General features: G+C 40.9%; 1 protein-coding gene across 12 annotated transcripts in view; it reads right to left on the reverse strand.

Annotated features, from left to right (window-relative positions):
- Positions 1 to 12,302, reverse strand: part of LOC120545183 (probable E3 ubiquitin-protein ligase HERC1) — a 46,431-nt gene that overhangs the window by 15,442 nt on the left and 18,687 nt on the right. For 5 of the 12 annotated variants that reach the window (XM_039779273.1, XM_039779272.1, XM_039779283.1 and 2 more), the window contains 19 exons: positions 12,110 to 12,276; positions 11,797 to 11,949; positions 11,593 to 11,690; positions 11,365 to 11,460; positions 10,124 to 10,291; positions 9,769 to 10,008; positions 9,589 to 9,672; positions 9,083 to 9,308; positions 7,857 to 8,151; positions 6,787 to 7,499; positions 5,829 to 6,033; positions 4,937 to 5,106; positions 4,210 to 4,293; positions 3,202 to 3,388; positions 2,952 to 3,079; positions 2,503 to 2,726; positions 584 to 843; positions 362 to 414; positions 77 to 274 (listed from right to left, as the gene is read on the reverse strand). In XM_039779273.1, the coding sequence (XP_039635207.1) occupies positions 77 to 274; positions 362 to 414; positions 584 to 843; positions 2,503 to 2,726; positions 2,952 to 3,079; positions 3,202 to 3,388; positions 4,210 to 4,293; positions 4,937 to 5,106; positions 5,829 to 6,033; positions 6,787 to 7,499; positions 7,857 to 8,151; positions 9,083 to 9,308; positions 9,589 to 9,672; positions 9,769 to 10,008; positions 10,124 to 10,291; positions 11,365 to 11,460; positions 11,593 to 11,690; positions 11,797 to 11,949; positions 12,110 to 12,276 (3,749 nt within the window). Of the gene's footprint in view, positions 1 to 76; positions 275 to 361; positions 415 to 583; positions 844 to 2,502; positions 2,727 to 2,951; positions 3,080 to 3,201; positions 3,415 to 4,209; positions 4,294 to 4,936; positions 5,107 to 5,629; positions 5,677 to 5,828; positions 6,034 to 6,786; positions 7,500 to 7,856; positions 8,152 to 9,082; positions 9,309 to 9,588; positions 9,673 to 9,768; positions 10,009 to 10,123; positions 10,292 to 11,364; positions 11,461 to 11,592; positions 11,691 to 11,796; positions 11,950 to 12,109; positions 12,277 to 12,302 lie in introns of all 12 variants that reach the window. The other 7 variants (XM_039779276.1, XM_039779275.1, XM_039779281.1 and 4 more) reach the window with 7 other exon arrangements.

A 12,302-nucleotide genomic window follows, 5' to 3' on the forward strand; every position in this document is an offset into this window, starting at 1 on the left:
ATATCGTCTCCAAAAGTGACTAAAATGCATTCAGCCAGTGACAGGAATTTGGTCTTTCTATACCAAAACACAATACCTTTGGGAGCTACTGCTCTTGTAGGGTCAGCTGAGCTGTAAACCAGGGCTCCGAGGGGATCTGGCTCAGTGAAGGCAATGGGGTCTGGCACCAGCTTATTTTCAGTCAGCCCAAGTGGTCTCAGCAAAAGCCCAAAGTCCTCCAGTCCTGTCAGCTTGTCTGTGTCACACTCGTCTTGGTGGCTCATTTCCCAATCATCTGAGCAAACAGAAGCACTGTTCATATTATAAAATTCATTGTAAAATCGTTCTGTTGTACAACTTTCATTTTAGTGACCTCCCCTACCATCAGAAGTGCTGTCCAATTGGCCAATCAAATCAGATGTCAGACCTTTAATCCTGAAGCAAAAGAAAGAGAACAATGCTGAATAACAGGCTCCAGTAAATAACCAGTTTAGTAAGTCTTTATAAAAGTATGAGAACAAAAAAACAGTCTAGAGGCATCATTATTGGTTGCTATGTGTAGTGTGTTGCATGCATCCATTATTTCCTGTATTATCTACTATACCTTTCATATTTAGAACTTGAGTCGCTCAGGTTTGCAGCCAGATACTTTTCTCTGCAGGAGCTGCAGAGGAGGTAGAAGGGGAAGTTGGAGCCACACTCCCCTTTGAACCAGACATCAACGTAGGCCCCGGTGCTGTCGTAACCCTTACGTGCAGCACTCTGACCGCAACCTGGGTGACGGCGCTTTATGTGATTGTTAAATTGCAGGGTGAAGGTGTTGCACAGCTCACACTTCACCATCTGACTGTGTTCTTCTCCGGCCTAAAAGAAGGGTGATAAGATTCATCAGGATATTTCTAGTAAGGAACAATGGGCCTCATTCACCAATATCTTCCTAAGTTTTCTCTTAAATATGTTCGTAAGAAGGTTCCTAAGAAAGGTCTACGTCGGATTCATGACGTGTTCTTAAACAGCAGATTTGTTTGCACCTGTGTTCTTAGGATTGATGAATCCCACGTCTTCGTAACTGAAAGCGCGTGCCAGTTGTTCCTAATTAGCATAAGAAAACGCCCCACAAATTCCCATATAAGGACATGACACTTCCTGTGCACCTCCTGGGAGGCAGGTTTTCAGAGATTGTCGGAGCCACGGTGGAGGAAGTACTGAATCTCAGTACTTAAATAAAAGTACAAATAACCAAAGACATATTTACTTTAGTAAAAGTCGAAGGTGTCCACTACCACAAACAAGGCCTGGCTTTTAAAAAAAGTTCCTATCCTAACCAGCATAAAACTGAAATGTGTTGTTAGAATCATGGATGTATTTTATTTTCTTTAACCATGCAAGTAAGCAAATAAAGTGTGTGAAGCAGCGCAAATGGGGAGATGTGAAGAGGTCCAGCCAAATAAATAAGATATGAACGCGCGCGTGCTACGCGCCTGTTGGAGGTAGCGCGCGACGTGTTGGAGAGAAATAGATATAGCAACTATGATTTAAAAACGGGAATAATAAAAAACAAACATTTTCATTTTCACTTTTACCGGAGGCTGTATTACCGAGGGTCAGCGGCGCTGTGCCTGGGCTCTGGAGCACCGGAGCCGGCTTGAATCGGCGGTGCCCCATATATACAGTATCTACGGCAACAAAACTTCACTGGTGAGACAAACGTGTGACGGTCAGGAAGACGTTTTGGCAGGGGGGAAACTGATCAGAAAATGTAACGGAACATTGTAGAAATGTAGTGGAGTAGAAAGTATAGATAATTGCTGCAAAATGTAACAAAGTAAAAGTCAAAAGCAGGCTATGCACTATTGAGTCTACTTAAGTAAAGTACAGATACGTGAAAAATGTACTTAAGTACAGTTACGAAGAATTTGTACTTTGTTACATTCTACCACTGCATTTTGGCAATATAAATAGCGACCAATCACCAAATAAAGCAGGATTTAATCAGTTTAACTGCTGATGTAAATTGCAGTGTTAGTGTTTTTTTGCATAATATGATTTATTTTTCAACAAATGATCAGAAATACATTACAGTACAATACTATCATTGTAAACGACTGTAGAATTAAATAAAATGCAGTAACCAATCATTTGGAGCAAATTGTCATCACTCAAATGTGCTTAAGAGTGCTTTTCAGAGTTCGTAGATTTTGTTCTTAGCTAAGAACAAATCCAAGTTAAGAAAACATTAGTGAATGCCAGAATCTTCGTAAAAAGTTCCTAAGAAGGGTTTAAGAACACATTTCTTCGTAAGAACGGTTGGTGAATGAGGCCAAATGAGAGAAAAGAACAGGCGTACATTTATGTTTCAAACAAGCCATTAAACAAAAAGGCAACATCAGGCCCACAAGCAACACAGTGTGTCTTTGTTGTTTTGTATTTCGAACCATGACTTGCATATTCAAAGTAATCACAAATTGCATTTTTGTTTTGTTTATGTCATGCAGCCTTGGTGACAGTGTGTGTATGGGTCACCTCCACTATCTGGAGCGTGTCTCTCTCCAAGCTGAAGAATGAAGGGGTGAGCAGGTCCTCATAAGTTTCTTCATTGTATGGGTCATCCATGTAGCCCAACTCTGACTCCTCAGCAGAGAAGGGATGAAACTCCACCTGCTCTGGCCAATCGCTGACCGATGTGTGCTGCTGGTACAGCTGCGGGACGGGGTTGGGTGATGGCAAGTCTGAAAAGATGGTGTTTGCTTCAAATGAAAATGAATAAAATTTGTAGTAAGGTTTTTATTCAGAGTCACAGCACAGGTTGATCACAATATTTTAATCAGGTAATGGAAGCTTAAAACCAGCATGTAAACATTTATGTTTTTTTTCCTTCTTCTTTTTGTTTTTGTTTTAACAATGTCTGCTTTTACTAACACATGAGCTTTGATGAGCACATCTTATTTCTGGTTCAAAGCAGTGACTCTGACCTGCCCTTCGGAAAGAGGTCCTTTGACTTGGGCCTGAGCGTCGCCGCCGTGCTGGGGGAGGTCTGTTCCTAGTGAGGTGGACATCCAAGAAGTTCTCCCTCTCTATCCAGTCAAGCCCAGGCAACAGACTATAAACAAAACAACATACAGTCCATCATTGTACGGGTTGTATATATAACAATGATAATACTATCATGCCAGTACCAATTAAAAAAAAAAATTCTGTATGTATGTTATTCAAATCCCTGACCTTTCATTGGGTTGACTGGTGGAGCGCTCAGGACATTGCACTGTCTCTGGCCCATCTGACGACGGGGTGTCAGGAGCACCCTCGGGTCTAGCTGAGTCAGCTGCCTGCTGCTCCTCTGTCAGGGGGTGCTCCAGCATCCAGCTGGCCAACACCTCGATGGTTTGAGAGTCCAAGTGACCTGCTACATCTGGGAGGGACCACATGGAAGTTGAACTGAGTTCAAAAACAAAAGATGGATCATGGAATGTTGCATTTCTAATTCGTGTTGGACATCACCACCAGATTGGTCACGCTTCTGTGTACTATCTGAGGTCAGACTGGCACATATGCTCTGATGATACAGAGTGTGTGACACGGGTTAGTGTGTAACATTTGTAAAAAAAAAAAAAAAAAATGTGAGGGAAGGCCCACAATTTTAACAATGTGGGGAGTTTGTGATTAAAATGGGTGATGCTGAAAACATTACGATGTATTTTAACACATAATACTGCTACATGCGTGAGCAAAAAATCTGAATTTTTTCACCTTTACCATGTAGTGAAATTGTAGTCCTAGAAGCACATATATTCTGCAACATTTTAGTAAAAATTGGATTTGCATTTGTTCCTTTTTACCATGAGAAGTGAGTAAAATCTGAAAACTATCCATCAAATTACATTGCTCCGGGAGGTACAGTCGCTGAGGTACAGATTGTTTAGTGCTCTTTGAAAACCCTACATGTACTAATCATAATATACCGTATATGACAATTGTGCTTGTTACTTTTGCATTAAAACAACAAAATAACAAGAACGCCTCAAATGATTTCCACCATGAGTAACAGCATCATGTTAATCCTTAAACTAATAATTCTCCTATCTTAGAAATGCAATTTTTTAATTCAAAAACTGCACTTTTCTGTATGCCAAATACTAGAAAAAGGCTGCAGCCCACAGTGAAGGACAGTTTAAAATAGAAAGCCGAGGAAGCAAAGGATTTAGTGATATTAGACACTCCACAAAGCAGTACCTGCTGCCTCCATGGCCCAGTAGATATGTCTCATAGAGAATCCCATTTCTAGCAACCGACTGGTGACAAACATTTGTGTCCGTTCTGGTGGTTGAGGAGAAAAGAAAAAGTACACAAAAAACAGAAAACAAAAACAAGCCCACAGCTCCATTTATAAATGTTCATACGTGTAGACTGTAAATTTGTCAAAATAATAAATTATTTTCACATTTTGTTGTATTCCCCCAGTTTTTGCTTTGCTTTATTAGTTTACAGACCACAAAAAGCACAAAATAAAATAACACCAACATAAATGATGATGAAAAAAATGGTGCCATTCAAGCAAGTGGGAGGACAAACTGTGTCATGCATGCATTTGACTTGTTTAAATATCATATCTGTCCAATTGCAAAGCAAAACACGTGCTGTTTTGAGACAAATAGCTGAACATATAAGACCATGCAAGAGAGTTTCCACTGAGTAATCATAAATCCACTCCTTTTACTATAACTTAACTTAAGATTCAAATTATATTAGTAGCATGTTTGAATATGAAGCCAGCATGGGGAAAAAGTTTGTTTAAAAATTAACTGACCTGCAGGACTGCAACGATTAGCAGAGCTATTCTCTTTAACACAGGATGTCGTCTGTCACTAATTTTAAATTAGGAGAGACATTTTTTTTTTCTTGTCTATGTATTGATGTCCGACAGCTTTTCCCCCATTAACGTCTCTGCGCTTGTTCTTACCCAGGCTGCTTCTGGCCTGTGTGCTGCAGGGACCTGGTTCCATGAAGCTAGTCTGCTGCTCTGTGAAGGCATCACAAGAAGCAGAGCTGGCCAGGCTGAAGCAAGGGTGCAGCACGGGGGGAGCGCTAACCAGGCCGGTAAGCGTGGGGAACCGAGTTAAGACCATGTGCCTGGAGGGAGTAAAGATAAAGTATATACAATAATAACACAGTGCAAGTGGTGCTTTACTGCCAGTGTTCAGTCCTGACCAAAGATTTGAGATATAACGTATCTGAAGGAATAAGGGGAGTGTTATTTAACCTGTTTTTACATTTGGAGACGCCTAAACATTACAATAAACCAGGCATGTATCCTTATATGTCAATTATTTGAATCTCAACATTATACTCAAGCCCAGTATTTGTTGTATCGACTCGCATTCAGAGAAGCAGGTACAGTAAGGGATTTTTACTGTGAGTACTGTGCAGTACTAGTCTTGTCAAAACCCTCCTCGCTGGAGGGCTTTGATTTGATTTTCTGTTTGATTATACAGCACTGCGGCTGTTTGTTTGCCTCGTTAAAGCAGGGATAACACTGACACTATGGTCAGCTGGCTGGGTTAGGAGAAGAACAAGCAGGCAGAACTGCAGCTGAGGTTACAGACAGTGCAGGCAAAAACCTCACTCTCTTTTTGTCATTATCATCCTAACTCACCCATTCCCTGGACTTCAGAAAAGCTGCTGCTGCCAAAAGATACAGGTCTGTAGCAATCAGTAACAACAGGAGGGTTGAAGATAACTTATATAACTATAACTTATTGTGTTTGTGTCCATTCAACATGTTTAGTATGAATTACTCAACCAACAGTTAAATCAAATGAAAATCATTCACGATTAACCCATTCTATACTCACTGGAGGAGGCTGATTGGAAAGAAAGGGTTAAAATTATCAAGGCCATCCGCCTGCAGGTGTGTTGGCAGAGAGGATGCCAAGTCAGTGTTAGAGGATGAGGCAGAGGCTCTGCTTGATTGGCCAAAGATGGCAGTGCCTTCTGAACCCGCGCTGTACAAGGACACGGAGCTGGAGGACTTAGAAATGGGCTGAGTGTGGCCAGATTCTGCAAGGACAAAGAGGAGCGGAAGGTCAGATCACACTCAGTACTTATTACTATACTATGCTTTTTATTTAGTTTTTAAATCTGTCAGTCCAACTCCCTAGTCTTTCAGGACAAGTCCGGTCACAAGTCTTCATAAGCAAATTGCAAGTCAAGATGCAAGTCTTTCAGGTCTGAATGTTGATTATTACCGTGTCGTATCATTTCAACATTTTCATTTTAAAGCTGTTAATAGTGTTTTTTACATACAAACTAGAGCTGAAAAGATTAGTCGATCAACAGAAAGCAAATGGGCTAATCTGACAATTGATTGTTCCAGCTTCTTTAATGCATTGAAGCTTTTGCCTGTCTTAAAATTATTGTATACCGAATAGCTTTGGGTTGTCTGCTGTTGGTCAGACAAAACAAGATAGTTGAAGTCGTCACCTTAGGCTCTGGGAAATAGTGGTGGGCATTTATTATCATTTAAGATGTTTTGTAGACCAAACAATCGAGAAAATGATCAACAGATCGTTAGTTGCAGCCCTAATACTATATAAATCCTTTCACTGCAAAGGCCAAATAATTAAATAATCATGCTGTGTGGCTAAGCAATACCTACATGTCAATGTTAGAAGTCCAAGTCAGGTCCTTAGTCCTCATCTTTGTAATTTAAGCCTGACAAAAGTCCAAGTTTCAACCCTACAGCTCTGCATCAGTTTAACAAACTAAAATAACTACCAAAATATCTGCAATCTTATCCATAAATCTAGATACCTTTGTGTTCTTTGTCTTCCTGCAGTCTGCTAAGGGCACCTTTGTAGATCATGATCTGAGCCCTTTCCAGGTCTACAAGAGACACGCCCTGTTTGATGGGGCAAGGCCTGACTGCCCACTTCACCATGCTCTGCACCACATACTGCAGCACCGATCTCAGCTCAGCACTCTCATCCCACTGTTTGCTGCTCGCCTTTGCCTGGTCAGGGTTCGGGCTGGAAATGGGACTAATTGAGGAGTTGGGAGGGTCATGTTTAGGCACTAAGAGCAAATCTGATAGCTTCTCACAACTAAAAATGACAGTCAGGGATTTCAAAGCTCCAATAAGAAGGTATGAAACCCTAACTGCTCTCAGTTCATGTGCAAAAGCGTCCACTTTGGAGGTTTGGGATGTCTGGGGAGGTTGGGGTAGACAGGTCAACTCATGATGGTCACCGATCTTTGTGGCATCTTTGGTTGAGGACGGTGATGGGAAGGGGTCTGGCTCGACCATCTCACTCTCTTCAATGTTCTCCTCTGAGTTTTTGCTTTTAGGGTTTAAGGCTGGATGAGCCCCCAGCCATCCCTGCTCCTCCAGCAGCCCCATCAAATAAATCAGGTCTAACAACACCGTGGGTTTGAGGCCTCCGAGTGGGGTGACATCGCAGCAGGATATGTCACAGGGCTCCAATGAGATGATCGGCGTGTCGCTGGGTGACCAAGAATTCATGGAGCTTAGTTATTGGAAAGGATGGGAGGAACCCACAGATACAGCATGGAGTGACACCAGGACGGATTCAACAGGGGGTTAATGGATTTAAGAATGAAGAGGAAAAAGCAAGAAGAAAGTAAGATCAGGGGGGTAAATGACGAAAATAAAGATGTTAGACAGATTGCAGAGGAGGAAAAATAAAGACTAACAGAAAAGAATTATACAGAGTAATAAACATGCTGAAAGGACCAAGACAAGAAAATTATAAGAATTGTTTAATGGAAGTTAATGAGAATCATCGTTTAAGAAACATATGCAAAGACATATCATATCATAAATAAGTTGGCATATGAATATATACTGTATATATTTGTAATACCTGACAGAGAGGTCTGCCTCCTCCCACTGAAGCTTGGCCAGGGAGCTTCCTTCTTTCAGGACTCCCAGCAGAATGGCCCTGCGCCCACTGGGCTTGTGCAGGCACAGACCTCCAGCACGGAGACCACTGTCCACTCCTCCAATCAGGGCCAGTACCGGCCACACTTCGGTGCAAAGAGCAGCTAGCTTGGCCTCTGACAGAGGCCGACGACGTGCCAACAATTCCCCTGTGTCGTCAACAGCAACGTCTGGGTCTCTTTCATTCTCTTCCTTCTCAAAGTGTGTGGGACTGAAGCCTGTAGAAGAATGTGAGACAGTGAGAAGAAGTCAAAGTGTAATACGTAATAGGCATGAATAAAATGCTTTATAAGGATGGTACATTTTTATAAACGTCATCCATTGCCTTCAATATTGATTTCCAAATACTGGATACTCTACAGCGGTCAGATGCTCAAGCCGAAGATATAACAAATCAAACACCGCTGGTTTTCATCCAGCTGTTGCCATTGCTTGGTCCACTGTAGCCAATTTGTGATTGACAGGGATCGCTTATTTCATTTTAGTTTCACATAATTAAAAGATAATGTGAAGCTGAGAGAATTAAACTGACCTCAGGGAGTATAGTGTTTCTATTGTGATGGAGAGGCCTGTCAAAATCTTACGGAGTAGTATTACACAAACCTGACTTTCAAGGAAGTTCATTCAAGCCTGGTGAATTTAGGTAAACAATGAGGGTGGCTGCACAACAGAGTAACCCGAAGAATCAAAGTGTAAACTGCCAGAATGGCCAGCGACTCTTAATTTAGCATTAGCAGGATCAGAATACCTATACGGAGTACCTAGCAGGTCAGGTATCGGCTCTCTCCTGGGACAAGGACATCTGAACAATAAGGGTGCAAATTGAAAAGAAAGCCCTAAGGAGTTAAGACAATGAGTCGCAACTTCCTTAGTTTGAATCTGGTTGGGGATCTTTGTTGCATCTCTCTTTCCCTCGTTTCCTGTCATCTGTCCACTATCACTATCTAAGAAATAATGCAGCAGTGCATGTCTAGGGTATGATTGTTGTTTGTAAAATAAACATTCAGAAACTAGTAAGTGCCATTATTATTTTTACCTTTTTTGAAAATAGTTGAAGATATAAAGGTTTCCTGTGCTAGCAAAGTTTATAAAATTAAACTAAAGCAAGGTCTATTAACAAAATTGCAGGCTAAACATGCCGTGTCTGACCTGGATTGAAGCTTCCTAAGTCATCCTCTTTCAGCAGGGGCCCAATGAGCTCCAGGTGGGTGTGGATGTAGTGGTTGATGTGCGAGGCCCATTGTTCACATCGATGGAGCCGACGGAGAAGCTGCACTGTTGACTCCAGCAGCACCGTGGTCCGAGGACTGCAGAGAGGCTCCCCGGGAAGTAGATTACTGGGCATGCCTCGCATCTGGAGGTCACGCAGTGCCACCTGTGAGAAATACAGAGGCACCATTTTGTTGCACTACAAAATGCACCTGAAATAAAATGTATGTGAAATTTCAAGACATTTCCTGGAATAGCCAAGAAAACTCATCTTCACTTGCTTTACGCATTCACTCTGCAGTCATTTCACTGTACGGGTAGCTAGTAGTTCTCCTGGTCTTTAACTTAACTAAAATGTTTAGTGGCAAAAATACACCAATACCTACACATGATTCAAAGATGGGAAGTAAGTGCCTATAGTACAGTATGTACATTATATCAAGTACCTTCTCTCCAGGATTACTGCTGTAGAACAACACACAGGGGTACAGTTCAGAGGCTACCACGCCTTCAAATGCCAACTTTGGCTCCTAGCAGAAAAACACAAACACGCAGAGATTGCAGAAAAACACAACAGGCAATAAGAATTAAAGCCCTGAATACTGACTGTGAACATTTGGTCAAACCTTTTCATTCTTAGCAAATGATATGGTGTGAGCCTCCATGTCCAGGATGCAGGTGATGGTGTCACCCTGGGTAAATGAAGGAAGTGTGCGGACCAGTTCCCCCCCATGGTACAGGTTGCCACTATAGGCACGATACAGCCACATGTCACTGGTGGTGTGGTGGTTATGATCTCTGACTGGCCAGCGTGACACGCCAATACATGTGCCCTCATTGCCTCTATTCTCTTTGGTAATGTAGAACTGAGGAGAGACGTTTTGGTCAGTTTGTTAAACATGTTCTCTCAACACATTTCAGTGGTAAAATTTGGGAAATATTTAGTTAGTTTTTTTTCTTTATGTAACTACCAGTCCCTACCTTCCAAATAAAACAGCCAGATGTGATGGCTGTGGTTGCCAGGCCGTAACCTTTCCCTCCTGAGCCATGGGATAGGATGTTCCCACTCTCCAAAGAACAGCAGATTATCTTGTGTGGGTCAAAGGAAAAATCTCCAATGGGAATACATTCATCATAGCTGCCAGGGTTCTGCAAAGCATGATTTTGGGGATGGGGGGGGGGGAGAGCACAGTTTACCAGCAATGTTCATCAACTGAATAAATACAGTAAATTAATAAATACATACATGTTGCAATGTGTAATAGCAGTGGATAAATGTAAAGAAAATAGAAACATAAAGTCATACAACGACATGATTTAAATGATATGACACTTATAATTATTAACTATAAAATACAGAGAACATTAAATTAAAATAAAAATGTGTTGTTATTTTCCTGTTCTCCCACCTCTCATTCCACCCCCACCATGGAGAACAGGCCCATCTGTTCTATCAAGAAGCCCTGCTGTTTTCAATTTCATTACTGCCAGGAGTGATTTTCACTTTTGAAACACAGCATTGTCTGAGTCTTGGATTACTGCATTCATTCACAATTGTCAAAAGATAACATCAACACCTTTTCTGATATTGTTATGAGGGTTATGATAGGCTGATTATTTGGAAACATTTTGATCGAATTGTGTATAAACTGAGACAGGGTTTTTTTTTAATGTAGGGAACAAAACGCTAAGGCTAGCAATTTATTTATACCTTAAAATGGGACATGCAATAATTTCTTAAAATTAAGAAAACAGGATGACTTAATAACAACACACAACTTAATTTAAACGGTTTGCAGTGGAGCATTTTGTGAAACTTTTACTCAAGTTTAGAGTTGCAATAGCACAAACCTTCAAAAATATACTGTATGAAAAAAGGAGAATGACTGCCCTATTCTTTATGTACATTAGGTAACTAATCAATTTTTGCCTCATTTTGTTTTTGAGAGAGCAGATCAGTAGCTACAATGTGAGTAAACACATCATTAGGCAAGACATGCCATAGAACTGCAAGGACAATTTGTTTTGCATAACAACACACTGAAATTATACTGCTTTTATAGCAGTATTACATAGCAAGAGGTATAGTATAGTGAGAAGTACACAAGTGTTCAAAGTACATAGTATTATTATTGAAAAAAAGTCTTATGAACTAACTGAGAGCAGTTCATATCAGGGAATCTAGAAGCCTTTTCCATATCTATGTAGTACTGCTGTATTACCCCCTTTTCTTTTTCAGCCATCTCCTCGTGGTTCTTCTCCGCCAGTGGTTCCTTCCACATATAAACAGACATGAGCTGAAAGAGTTGTTTTACAATCTACGGGAAAACAGAAAAGAGGAATAAATGTAATGGATAACACCTTCATTATCACATTCACAGTTTCAAACTCAAATGTTGAATGCATAAATATCTTCACTTGCATGTTGCATTTGCAATTTTACATCATACCTGTTGAATTTGAACAGGTTCAGAACAAGCAGGTAACAGTCTTTCTAAAACATGGAAGGCCAAAAGCTTAGTGCGAAGGTTCTGGAAGCACGGGGATCCTAAAAGAGGACGGTAGAGGGGAACAGGGAATTAAAAGAACTAAAGTAAACTTTTCTATACTGTAACCAATATCAATGCCGTTTAAAATGTAAAAAATTGTCTTACCTGAAGAGCACTTGTGTGAAATAATTGTCATGAGTGGATCAATCCATTTGACAAAAGTAGAAAATCTTTTCATTACTCTTAATGACAGGACACGCCTCAGAAACACCAAGAAATCTGCAAGCTGAGATTCAACCACTTTGCTGCTTTCCACTCCTAAAACAACAAAAACAAAAGGAAAACTACACTCAAAAACAGAAGGGCTATTAAAAAAAAGGACTTACAAAAGCAACATCTGTCCTTAAAAAGAACATATTTCAATGTGCTCTCTGTAAAAAAATACTTCTGTGAAGTTTAATAGTTAAATATGCAACACCAATTTGATTTGCGCTCTTGCTGCTGGAGTCCAGATCTGTTCTCTCAGCTGTTCCTCTCTCTGCTGTCTGCTGTTGGTGGAAAGTGTACAGGATATTTTGTAGCTGCTCACACATCACTTCCATCAGAGCATGGGATACATCCATAGGCAGCAAATCCTCACAGGAGCTGAGAGCACAGGGCAATTTGTTATG

The sequence above is a fragment of the Perca fluviatilis genome, chromosome 17 (assembly GCF_010015445.1).
Source record: "Perca fluviatilis chromosome 17, GENO_Pfluv_1.0, whole genome shotgun sequence".
NCBI classification, from domain to species: domain Eukaryota; kingdom Metazoa; phylum Chordata; class Actinopteri; order Perciformes; family Percidae; genus Perca; species Perca fluviatilis.